At 41.7% G+C, this 13,687-nt stretch overlaps 1 protein-coding gene across 2 annotated transcripts in view; it reads left to right on the top strand.

The window, feature by feature from the left end:
- The window catches only part of LOC101744314 (myogenesis-regulating glycosidase), a 61,352-nt gene that overhangs the window by 6,634 nt on the left and 41,031 nt on the right, over window positions 1–13,687 (top strand). The window contains exon 2 of one of the 2 annotated variants that reach the window (XM_038018459.2): window positions 6,796–7,329. In XM_038018459.2, coding sequence (XP_037874387.1) covers window positions 6,826–7,329 — 504 coding nt within the window. In that variant the 5' untranslated portion in view covers window positions 6,796–6,825. Of the gene's footprint in view, window positions 1–6,795; window positions 7,330–11,550; window positions 11,893–13,687 lie in introns of those variants that run through there. The other variant, XM_038018460.2, reaches the window with a different exon arrangement.

Below are 13,687 nucleotides of genomic sequence, written 5' to 3'. Positions count from 1 at the left end.
AATGAGAGGATTGTCATGTCGTACCGCTTTATCAAAGTGGGTTGGTTCTGAACTTCTCCTAACTAAAAACCAATTTTACCTGGTTAATTTCTAGATACAAGAGTGGTACTTCCTGGTTTATGACTACAATATGTGTTTTTTAGGAGATAAGAAACCTTGTATTGGTTTAGGTTTAATAGGATATGATGACGGTGTGACTCATTTTGTTATCATAATTTGACTGCAGATTAAAATTTTGTGGCATAGATTAGTTTACAATTTACATATGTAAGACACCCGTCACTAAACCGTACTTTAACACTGGGGAATGAGTAACTTAAATACATATTTCTATGATAAACGACAAGACCTTTTGATATAATGTAAAGTTTGCATTTCCGTTGCGCAGGATAAGCCTTAGTTATGTTTTCAATGCAAGTAAGGACTGGGTCTCGCACAAAAACTTGGCTTTTTTACTAGTAGTGGAGCGGCCGTTGCATTATAAAGCTCACATGAAATCAGCGTCGGAACGGTACTTCGATAAGGAGTGCGTCATGATAATCGTCTTATCTTTGCTGCCGCTGACTACTCCTCGAACCCTGATCACGCAGAAGCCAGTCGCCATCGACGCCCTAGACACGTCCTTACGGATCTATCAGATCCAATAATTCTTGATTACAATTCGGTAGTAGATTCATTCGTGAGGTAGCTGCTCTTGAGTTGTTAGGTCTCCCTTGGAAGCGCTCGGGCAGTTGTTAGCAAATCCCACCTCTTCTGGCTGAGCCTGTGCTCACTCTCCTGTCCTGGTGAAATTGGAAAAGCCACCAGACCACTAGTAATCCTTCAATCTCAAATTAAAAAAAACCTATAAAACTGAGACTTAGAACTAATGTCTCAAGGTGGGTGGCGGCATTTTCGTTATAGATGTCTAGGGGCTACCTGTAAACAACTAACATCAGGTGGGCCGTTAGCTCGTCCACCTATCTATTAATAAAATACTACAATTACTGGTGTGTTGCGAACTCAAACTTTTAATTATTACAGAGCTACCTATTTCTGCCGTGCTTCAACAAAATAATTAAGATTTCGATCTAGTATATCAATTCAATAAGATATACTACATTTCATGCATGCCGCCGATAGGAGGTGGGTCTTGAGCGACTTGTGGTCCAGGGAAAGGTTGAGGATACCAAGTCACAAGGAAGTCTATGAGGTGGACTGACCAGATAAAAGTGAGTGACTAATCATCAATATATTAATGCACGAGGAGGGCGGCCGTCAGAGAAGAGTAACGGCGTCTTGTGAGGCTTGTCACCAACACCTGAAGTGAGGACGACCACTCTGTCAAGAATGTATGATACCGACAAAGAAGAAGGATTGCCTTTCATTTATATTCACATTGTAACTCACAACATACTCGTTGCCTGTCGATATACAATCAATATTTTGTATTGGTTCCTAATTTGGGGGTTCGGAAAGAATACTTAATTTATTTTTGGTCATTGTACGATCAGTTGTGCGTGACTGGCGTCTAAATATGTCATTATAGCCTTTTCAAACTTGATCATTATTCAATTGAATAACCAATATTATAATGCAAGGTCTTTCTTTGCGTACGAAAAATTTTAAAGAACCTCCTCAGATACATTTCCTTATAGAATATTCTTAGGTTTTTGCTACTCGTAGAAATGGCTGACAATAATAATAAAATTGTCAGGCTTAAAAACCAGTGCTGTTTCTAATTGTTGCTCATTCGAAGGACCAGACTTCCAATAATTAGAAGATAAAGTGTGTGAGCTCAGATAATTCGAGCTATACTTACTGTTATAGCAGTATTATCTCTTCCACTTTCTATAGTCTAGCCGCTATCTTAAGAACTTACTGAGCATATTGCAAGTTCGCAACGTGCTATCTCACTAGCCTGCCTATTTATGCCGTGTTAAAGCAACAACGCGTTCAGAATTGACAAAAAAGGATTTAGTCAGCTATGAAGACTTTAATTACGGGCCTCAAAGTAGATGGCGGCCTGGAATCACAATACGACGTGACGGCATTTAAAGTACAATATCATAAAACCATGAAATAGCCACGACAGTTAACTAAAAAAAATTTTTGTTCACCAATTTGATTACAAATTACGAAATGACAATATCTAGTCAACTCAACCCCTCAAACTATTTATTACTGATAATCGTCTCACCTCTCTATCAGTAGTATTAGGATCTGGTCCAATTTGAAAGGCGATTTCTTTTCTAATTTAGACTTTAGGCATTACAGCCTTACGGTTTATGTGACTAAACATAACCCACTGAAAATCTAGCCGGATCCTCTAGGTAGCTCGCGATTCCGATCCGGTAGATTCTGAGAAGTATTGCTCTTGCTAGGGCTAGTGTTAGCAAATTGTTTCAGATTGAACCTACCCGCCCGCGCTTAACTGGAATACCTCTTTGGCTACCAACAGAAGCAGCCTTTCCTTTCGTTTTGAAGTAAGTCGTAAGTCGTCTTGTCCTAAGTAAGTCGTCGTGGCTTAAAGGATAAGACGTCCAGTGCATTCGTTGTTGCGATGCATCGGTGTTCGAATCCCGCAGGCGGGTACCAATTTTTCTAATGAAATACGTACTTAACAAATGTTCACGATTGACTTCCACGGTGAAGGAATAACATCGTGCAATAAAAATCAAACCCGCAAAATTATAATTTGCGTAATCACTGGTGGTAGGACTTCTTGTGAGTCCGCACATGTAGGTACCACCGCCCTGCCTATTTCTGTCGTAAAGCAGTAATGCGTTTCGGATAAAAGGGTGGGGTAGCCGTTGTAACTATATTGAGACCTTAGAACTTATATCTCAAGGTGGGTGGCGCATTTACGTTGTAGATGTCTATGGGCTCCAGTAACCACTTAATACCAGGTGGGCTGTGAGCTCGTCCACCCATCTAAGCAATAGAAGAAAAAAAAAAAGTAAGAGCCTGGAAAGCTATTATGTGGATATTTGAATTTAAATTCCAAAATGGGCGACAGTATTCTCGCGGGCAGTATTCTCTCCATAATTTCGGTATTAGGCTCCTAGATCCAGTCCCCTTTACTTTTTTTGTACATTCAGTAACATCCCTAACCTAACAATGACCATACATTTAATGACATCACTAGCTAACAACCGAAACGTTATCTTACCGATAATCCTGCCGCAAACACCACGTACCATGGCCTCGTCCAATTCTAACCGAAACTGTTTAAAGCATTATCAAATATTTATTTTATCAATACACGTCTCATAGTTTAATTTCTGAGCGGGCTAATGAGCTCACAGCACACTGGCGCTGTGTTCCCAGAACCAATAGACGTCATAACGTGAACGCAAATTCACGTTGGCTGTAGCGTCAATAAAGCGGCAGTTTTCACGCGGCAGATAAGGTGGTCGTTTCCATCTCAGGAATCATTTGGAAGGCTTGGAGCAGAGGTATTAGCGTTCTGTTCTTTGTACTTTGTGTTACATGGAAAATGATGGAAAGTGTACTCGGAAGCTGTGTGAAATGATCCATTACTCTCCTTCTACATACCATGTGTGACCAGACTCTGTCCGTACAATCATATCGCCGGTGCGATTCCAAGAGTTCATTTTGCTACGTACCTACTATGCGGCTCTAAGCACGGTGTTTTCTGATTGTTCTGACACATCCTTCTATATACTAAGTTTGCTAAGTTCTTAGGGGCAAGAAGCGGTCAATGTAGCCACGGTAGCCATTTGTGGGTCGTAAACATAGCCATAGGCACCGGAAATCATTTTACTTGTGTTTCTACTGTAATTCGTGCAGTTTTCGCGACGCCGGGAGTAGATTCGGCGACGCACTACTTTTATAATTTCTATTAAAGCTCTACTTTCTATTAAAACACGTTATAGTAGGGTGAGCTCTGTGAGCTAGAGCATCAGTGACAGAGAAACAAGAATAGCCCCTCGCGTCTTAAATATTAAGTGCATTATCTACGCCGGCTGTTGCGAAAGAAATCATGCAGTTTTCTGACAGTTTGTTTTTATTTCTTTTTATCTCTGTATACATAAAAACAAGAAATAATAAAAAACGCGACAATAATGACATTTCGTTTGAGATTCATACAGTTTTGCTCAGAATTCATTGTAGTGTTCTTTGACGGGCTGACGATCTTACGAATACGTTTTTCAACAGTTTGTATATTTGTTATATTTTTTGGCTTTGCTTCGGGCATATTCAGAAAATTTTAAAACGTTTAAATATTCGTTAACGACTCTCGGAGATATTTGGCTTGCCTAATTTAAATAATTAATAATTATGATTGAATGTATGCACTGATATTGTAAACGGGTTGGAGAGGACTTGAAAATTATAACTGAATTTTTTAAAACAATATCAAGTACAAGGACTTTTTTCGGTCTAATTTCAGTTTGATCCTATTAATTCCTCAATTTCGTACGGGATAGTACTTATAAAACATAGTTTGACCGTTTCGACCAATATAATTTTATTTAATTGTAGTACTTTGTAATTTATATCTAGAACAGAAATTTTGCACACTATCTTCATATTCATATACGATTTGCATGATTTATCAAGGAAATAAATACATATTGTTAAACTTTGACGAGAATGCTTTTTTAATTTTCAAATTGTAATCGCTAAAACTCGAGAATGGCTGGATCGATTTCGCTAATTTTGGTCTTGAATAATTTGTGGAAGTCCAGAGAAGGTTTAAAAGGATAGATAAATATGAAAATGCTCTGAATGAAATAAAAATAACAATTTTGTTTTTCCTTTGATGTGTCCCCCGTCAGACGGATTCCTTTTGTTTGTTTTAAGTATATTTTATACAATAGCTTAGGTCTTTTATTTATCGATTGAGGCACTACGAAGTTTGCTGAGTCAGCTAGTTAGTAATAAAACTAGAAAAGCCAGAAAGCCAAAGCCTAATCGTGGTAGCAATATATGTATATAGATCAAAAGGAAAAAAAATTCTAGTAAACACAGAAAGAACAGAAAACTTTGTATAAACATAAACGCTGTCCTTTCAGAGTGCTTTGCAAGAAAATACCACGAGTGTGCATTAATTAAATTAGTATTATTAAGGTGTTAGACGTAAAAGATTCACGGCACGTAAAAGGCTCGCACTAATGGCCCACGTCAAAGCGGCCACGGCTCTCAAACAACACAGCCGAATGGAGAACGCAATAACTATACTAAAGAGTTTTAGATTGTTTTGAACAAAACTAATTGAAAACTTGTACATATATTTGGTGGTAGGACATTTTACTAGTAGTAGGACCTCTTGTTAGTCCGCGCTGATAGGTACTACCATCCTGCCTATTTCAGCCGTGAAGCAGTAATGCGTTTCGCCTTGAAGGGCGGGGCAGCCATTGTAACTTAGAACTTATATCTCAAGATGGGTAGCGCATTTACGTTGTAGATGTCTATGGGCTCCAGTAACTACTTAACACCAGGTGGGCTATGAGCTCGTCCACTTATCTAAGAAATAAAAAAAAACTAGTAAGAGCAGTGTTTCGCAGAATCTACCACAGAATCGGAATCGCGACCCACTGAAAAGATCCGGCGAGAAATTCAGTTGATTGACGCTGAGAAGCATTTTTTATAAAAAAAATATATGTATAACTGCTGTTCTTTCTGGTTTTTTACACTATCTCATGATTAAGTACTTTGCTATAGTTAAGCAGGAATTTAAAGAACGCGGATCGGAGGTAGTGTGGTATTTGGTAATCAAATTAGGAGGGGGGTACTTTTTGTATACACGGTTTTGAGGAAGCAGGAACTGTAACTTGAGGAAGCCTTTGTCACAAACTCGCGTCTAAGTCATTACTTTGTATGCGAGTTATTATTTTAATATATTATTTTTATATAGGGAATTATCCATATCGTTAATTATTTTATGTTGCTACGCGATCTTGTGCCTTTGCGAACACTCAAAATTAAATTAAGAACGATCTAAAGACACAAAAAGTTTTCCTTTAAAATCTATGCTATTTAAATGTATGTATATACATTAAAAATAATGAACACGATATTATTATTATATTCTAATATTCAATTTATTATGTTTAAAGTTACGACTGCTTACATAAAACCAGTTTTGTCGTAATTTAAGTTTTTTTTTTTTTTTTTTTTTTTTTTTTTTTTTTTTTTTTTTTTTTTTTTTTTTTTTTTTTTTTTTTTTTTTTTTTTTTTTTTTTTTTTTTTTTTTTTATTGCTTAGATGTGTGGACGAGCTCACAGCCCACCTGGTGTTAAGTGGTTACTGGAGCCCATAGACATCTACAACGTAAATGCGCCACACACCTTGAGATATAGTTCTAAGGTCTCAGTATAGTCACAACGGCTGCCCCACCCTTCAAACCGAAACGCATTACTGCTTCACGGCAGAAATAGGCGGGGCGGTGGTACCTACCCGTGCGGACTCACAAGTGGTCCTACCACCAGTAATTACGCAAATTATAATTTTGCGGGTTTGATTTTTATTGCACGGTGTTATTCCTTCACCGTGGAAGTCAATCGTGAACATTTGTTGAGTACGTATTTCATAAGAAAAATTGGTACCCGCCAGCGAGATTCGAACTCCAGTGCATCGCTCGATACGAATGCACCGGACGTCTTATCCTTTAGGCCACGACGACATTAAGTTAAGTTGAATTTAATAAATTTTATATCGTGTTAACTGACTTCAGATATAAATTAATAGTGACCAATTAATTAAATTTAATTACTCGTATAAAAATTACTGACACCAAGCAAATTTAAACAAAAAAAAAACCTAATTAAATTGTTTTTTTTTTTACAGAAAAGTATAAAATAAGAACAAAATAGAAACATGGCCGACACAAACTTGCACAATGAAGCGGTTCAACGCCTCAATGACGTCACAAGGCGATCAGATGAGATCCCGTACGCCGATGAATGCGTAGAGCTTGATCTTAGTCAACCAGATGAACCAATACGACCACAGCGTTACAAAGACATCGGCCAAAAACAAATGACGAAGCAGGTTAACGAGAACCAGACAAAAGACTTAGATAAAGTACATTCCTCACCTGACAGCGACACTATCGTTGTAAACACCCCTGAAGGAACCCTATACATCACCCTAGAACCGGATAAATCTAAGCCGAGCAGCCCTAGCGCGCAGTCCACGGACCTCAGCGAATCGACATCAAAAGTTTTCGGAGCTAAAGAGTCTAATGATATGATTGATAACGAGAGAGCAGTGGAAGCGAGGAGATCAAATCTGAGACGAAACAGCATATCGATGCCTGCCCTACAGAATTTGGAAATAGAGGTGTTCAGGCAACAGTACGCGAATAATCCGGAAGACGGGGTGAGTTATACTTTATATTGTTGAATTACTTCGAAATAATGGGCCGATTCACTGGTCAATACCGATAGTTCAGTTCTTGCTAGACACCGAATGGAAACCATTATAAGTAGGCAGGGCCAGATTTAAACTTAATGCCCCTCCTGGGCACCGGAAAAAACCCGCCCCAATACTGGAATTTTACCTAAACCTATAGTTTATATATTTTATTTTTCAAAATGAAAATAACTAATTTATTGCGGAAACTTTATCATATGTCAATATATGTATTCCAAAAACCAAATAAAAAATAAGAAAGTTAGAAAAAGGAAAAGGGTTTTGTCGGCGACTCCCCATTCCACATTTAATGTGGATTTCAGCAATGTAAGGGGTCTACATAGTAACCTCGACGCCGTACACCACCATCTTGAGACGGCGCAGCCTGCCCTTCTTTTTCTGACGGAGACGCAGATATCTGCTCCGGATGATACTTCGTACCTTGAATACCCCGGCTACGTATTGGAGCACAACTTCCTGCGTAAAGCCGGGGTGTGTGTATTCGTCCGGGCTGATGTCTGTTGTCGCCGTCTACGAAGCCTCGAACAACGGGACCTGTCCCTCTTGTGGCTGCGCGTAGATCACGGGGGCTGTACCCGAGTCTACGCGTGCCTGTACAGGTCCCACAGCAGTGATGCAGGTTCAGCTCTGATAGAGCATGTGCAAGAGGGGACTAACCGCGTGCTTGAGCAGTACCCATCTGCGGAGGTGGTGGTTCTTGGAGACTTTAACGCTCATCACCAAGAGTGGTTGGGGTCCAGAACCACTGACCTCCCGGGTCGGGCTGCCTACGATTTCGCCTTGGCCTACGGCCTCTCCCAGCTGGTGACACAGCCCACCCGTGTCCCAGATATTGAGGGGCACGAGCCTTCTCTGTTGGACCTTCTGCTGACCACCGATCCAGCCGGATACAGTGTGGTGGTCGACGCTCCACTTGGATCGTCTGATCACTGCCTTATCCGTGCTGCCACACCACTCTCTCGTCCTAGTCGTCCAACGACGACCAGGTATCGAAGAGTTTGGCAGTATTTGTCAGCAGATTGGGAGGGATTGCGTGAGTTTTACGCATCCTACCCATGGGGGCGGTTCTGCTTTTCCTCTGCTGATCCTGACGTCTGTGCGGACCGTCTTAAAGACGTGGTGCTCCAGGGGATGGAATTGTTTGTTCCCTCCTCTGAAGTGCCCGTTGGGGGTTGCAGCAGACCCTGGTATAACAATGCCAGCAGGGATGCTGCACACCTCAAGCGGTCCGCATACGTGGCATGGGATGATGCTAGGAGACGTCGGGATCCTAACATCTCAGAGGAAAGGCGGAAATATAACGCCGCTTCCAGGTCCTACAAGAAGGTTATTGCCAGGGCGAAATCGGAGCACGTTGCTAGAATTGGCGAGCGACTGAAGAGCTATCCCTCTGGGAGCCGTGCTTTTTGGTCGCTCGCCAAAGCTGCAGAAGGTAACTTTTGCAGGTCTAGTCTCCCACCACTACGCAAGTCCGATGACAGTCTGGCCCATAGTGCGAAAGAGAAGGCTGACCTTCTGGTCAAACTCTTCGCCTCGAACTCGACTGTGGACGACGGGGGTGCCACACCACCGAACATCCTCCGGTGTGATAGTTCCCTGCCGGAGATCTGCTTTACACAGTGTGCAGTCAGGCGGGAACTCCGACTCCTGGACGTCCATAAGTCGAGCGGGCCAGACGGCATCCCTGCAGTGGTTCTGAAAACGTGCGCCCCTGAGCTGACGCCTGCGCTAACGCGTTTGTATCGTATCTCTTATTGCGCTAACAGGGTTCCGTCTTCATGGAAGACTGCCCACGTCCACCCTATCCCCAAGAAGGGTGACCGGTCGGACCCATCGAGCTATAGGCCTATCGCGATAACTTCCTTGCTTCCAAGGTGATGGAGCGAATAATTAATATACAACTCCTGAAGTATCTGGAGGATCGCCAGCTGATCAGTGACCGACAGTACGGTTTCCGTCACGGTCGCTCAGCTGGCGATCTTCTTGTATACCTTACTCACAGGTGGGCTGAAGCCTTGGAGAGCAAGGGCGAGGCTCTTGCTGTGAGCCTTGATATCGCGAAGGCCTTCGACAGGGTCTGGCATAGGGCACTTCTGTCGAAGCTACCATCTTACGGAATCCCCGAGGGTCTCTGCAAGTGGATCGCTAGCTTTTTGGATGGGCGGAGCATCACGGTCGTTGTAGACGGTGACTGTTCTGATACCATGACCATTAACGCTGGCGTTCCACAAGGTTCGGTGCTCTCCCCCACGCTTTTCATCCTGTATATCAATGACATGCTGTCTATTGATGGCATGCATTGCTATGCGGATGACAGCACGGAGGATGCGCGATATATCGGCCATCAGAGTCTCTCTCGGAGCGTGGTGCAAGAGAGACGATCAAAACTTGTGTCTGAAGTGGAGAACTCTCTGGGGCGAGTCTCCAAATGGGGTGAATTGAACTTGGTTCAATTCAACCCGTTAAAGACACAAGTTTGCGCGTTCACTGCGAAGAAGGACCCCTTTGTCATGGCGCCGCAATTCCAAGGAGTATCCCTGCAACCTTCCGAGAGTATCGGGATACTTGGGGTCGACATTTCGAGCGATGTCCAGTTTCGGAGTCATTTGGAAGGCAAAGCCAAGTTGGCGTCCAAAATGCTGGGAGTCCTCAACAGAGCGAAGCGGTGCTTCACGCCTGGACAAAGACTTTTGCTTTATAAAGCACAAGTCCGGCCTCGCATGGAGTGCTGCTCCCATCTCTGGGCTGGGGCTCCCAAATACCAGCTTCTTCCATTTGACTCCATACAGAGGAGGGCCGTTCGGATTGTCGATAATCCCATTCTCTCGGATCGTTTGGAGCCTCTGGGTCTGCGGAGGGACTTCGGTTCCCTCTGTATTTTGTACCGTATGTTCCATGGGGAGTGCTCTGAGGAATTGTTCGAGATGATACCAGCATCTCGTTTTTACCATCGCACCGCCCGCCACCGGAGTAGAGTTCATCCATACTACCTGGAGCCACTGCGATCATCCACAGTGCGTTTCCAGAGGTCTTTTTTGCCACGTACCATCCGGCTATGGAATGAGCTCCCCTCCACGGTGTTTCCCGAGCGCTATGACATGTCCTTCTTCAAACGAGGCTTGTGGAGAGTATTAAGCGGTAGGCAGCGGCTTGGCTCTGCCCCTGGCATTGCTGAAGTCCATGGGCGACGGTAACCACTCACCATCAGGTGGGCCGTATGCCCGTCTGCCTACAAAGGCAATAAAAAAAAAAAAAAAAAAACATAAATAAATATTTGTTTTTTTTCTAACAATTATAAATTTTTACTGACTAAGGGTCTCATAAAATTATATTACATAAAAAAAAGAAAAACTAATTAAACTTCATCAATCAAAAAGAAAATTAATTAATAAAAGAATTAATTAGTTTTATTGAGCAATTTCTATAAGACTAAAAAAACATTTTTACTTTCAACATTTTGCCGCCCTAAAAAGTTTGCCGCCCTGGACGCTTGCCCCGACTGCCCCTAGTGTAAATCCACCACTGATTATAGGCCCGTAAATATCAATCCTAAGTACTTTAATAATGGCTAAAACAAAGTAATGATGACGATAATCATCAGGTTATCACGACCTAAAACATAGGACGTCACTGAGAAGATCCGGCGAGAAACACAGTGGGCTGTGTCTATGGGTTAATTCGCTCGTCGAGCCCTTCGTCGTAAACGACGGGTTTGACGAGGACGGTGACCGGTGCTTGTGGTACCTAAAAGCACCGTTAATGGATCGGGAGGATCCGTAATGACGTGTTTTGGGTGACGTCGACTATTTACCATTCGGTCTTCAGATCGGGTATGTAATTCCCAGCGGCCACGATAAGGGGGTTCTCATGTCGTGCCGCCTTCTTAAAGTGGCGCAATGATGCCGACTGTAGATACATTCTGACTGAGTCAAGGTCCAGGTCATCATGGAGATCACTCATTGCTTACCGGAGCAGTCAGATATCATAACGACTGTCCCACTCTTAAAACAGGAACATGACAGTTCGCAAATCGTGGCCGTCTGCTCATTCTTCTGCTATCAGCGCTAAAACATAAAGCATCGCAATTGAAATCAGTCATTCGTATTCGTAGCTACTCATATTTTGTGATGCTTACTTCATAATTTACAACAAAAAAACACTTCACAGTCAATTAGTAACGATGATGAACGCGCGCGGGGCGTGTAGCGGACGCGGCTTAAGTGATAACACAAATTATTTTAAAATTAAATATCAGCAGTTTGAATATAAAAACAGTGAAGCCTTATTGTTTGTGGGACAAGTGTCTAGTGACATTGTTTGTGACAATTATTATTGTTGATTTTGGCTGGTTTTTCGACTATTATGTGAGAAACTTTTATCAAACTGAATTTGACTTGACCCGGCTGCTTTTGTTCTGTGAATGGTACAATAGTGAGTGGGATCCATCAAGAAGACGACAAACCGGACATATTTTGGAAGATTTTGCAATTTGGGACTATGAAACAAAAGGTTTTTATTTTATTTAAAAAAATAATAATAATCTGAGTGGGTACAAATTTGCTAACTCTCATACCCACATTACTGTTAATTTACGGAATGGCTCGAGTATATAGAAGCAATATTTCGTCAACTAATCGTGTGCACTTCATGGCTTAGCGGTTGACGTCGCGGCGTAGATGACAGAAGGTTGAGAGTTCGATCCTACCTAAGGCGGAAGTTTAAAGGGCGCTACATTATACTTTTTTTTTTTTTTTTTTTTTAGATTTTAGTGTGGACGTAATTTTATTGTAACGTTATAGATATAAAAAAATATATATATTGGATAATTGATACTATTTAATTATTATTTGTGGAATTAGTTTTATTTTATTAGCCTGTATGACATTTTATGTAATCTTGATGTTAATTAATATTCTTTGTGCTATCGCACCTTTGTGGATTTGTTAGATAGGTATTCAAATAATTTTTTTGTATGTTGTTTTTATAATTTAATTTTGTTTTATTATGAATGAATGTACTTATCGTTTTTTTTTTTTTTTTTTTTAAATACTTTTTAATTATTATTATTTTTTATTTATTTACTTTTTACTTTTGCAAATGCCAAAATTATTTACCTACTTTTGTCTTATTTTTTGTGCAATTGACGAAACTGCTGGTGGATAATATTAAATGATAAATTGAATTTTGTTGTTATTAATGTTATATAACATATTTTATAATTATTTATATCGATTTTAAATAATGAATAGTCCCACAAGGGCAACATGCCCTCATTGTCCGGGTTCCACACGCCTTTTTGTGGTGCCCCGGGGTCTAAATGTGCATATTTCTCATATGCATAAAGACAGCCAGATACAGCCGTCGATACTGCCTCGGGTGCCGTGTGCTGTAACTGCTGATGCTCATTCACAAACCCAGAGTGTTATCCATACTCTGGACGATTTGGCATCTTACAAAAATAAAATTCCTGTGCTTAAGCACATCCCTAAGGGGGCCAGGAATTTAGTCGCAGGAAAGCTCAGAGTGATTATGGACGGCTGCATAAACAATAACGGTGTGGCGGACTGGGTTTCCTTGTTGTCATTTTCTTACACGACTCTGAGAATTCCAGATCGAGGTGACCCCCGTTCGCTTACTGCAAAGGTTAAGGAGAATGCAAACAATAATAGCCCGTATTTTTTAGAGGACTTCAAACACAAGCCACGATCCATTGTCAAAAGAATCGAAGCCAAGGTTCATGAGGGTGATTTGCGTGGAGCTGTCCGTCTTTTAGTGTCGGAGGATTCTTTAGCACCTTTTAACGATGAGACCTTAAGCGCATTACGTGATAAACATCCTACTCCTTTTCGTCCCTTATCATTGCCGCCAGCGCCTGATTCTAGTTGCCCTTTTTTGACTGTCAACTCGGAGGATGTTGCAGACGCAATTAGTTCCTTTTATAGCGGCTCTGCACCTGGCCTTGATGGTCTACGTCCAAACCATTTAAAGGAGCTCATTTCCCCTTCCGCCGGTGAAAATGGTGTTCGTCTATTGCACTCAATTACAGACTTATGCAATTTCATACTAAGAGGTACGGTTAATGTACAGGTGTGTCCTTATTTGTACGGAGGTAGCTTATGCGCTCTAACTAAGAAGGACGGCGGTGTGAGACCAATTGCGGTGGGGTCTGTGCTGCGTCGTCTCGCTGCCAAGCTTGGGTGTCGGTCTGTAAGGAATGAAATGGCCTCGTACTTGCAGCCCCACCAGCTGGGCTTCGGGACTGCTCTTGGGTGTGAGGCCGCCATTCATGCTACCCGTGCATTTG

The sequence above is a fragment of the Bombyx mori genome, chromosome 21, assembly GCF_030269925.1.
Source record: "Bombyx mori chromosome 21, ASM3026992v2".
NCBI classification, from domain to species: Eukaryota; Metazoa; Arthropoda; class Insecta; order Lepidoptera; family Bombycidae; genus Bombyx; species Bombyx mori.
Note: the sequence above shows the minus strand (reverse complement) of the source record. Positions and strands in the feature narration are given on the sequence as shown.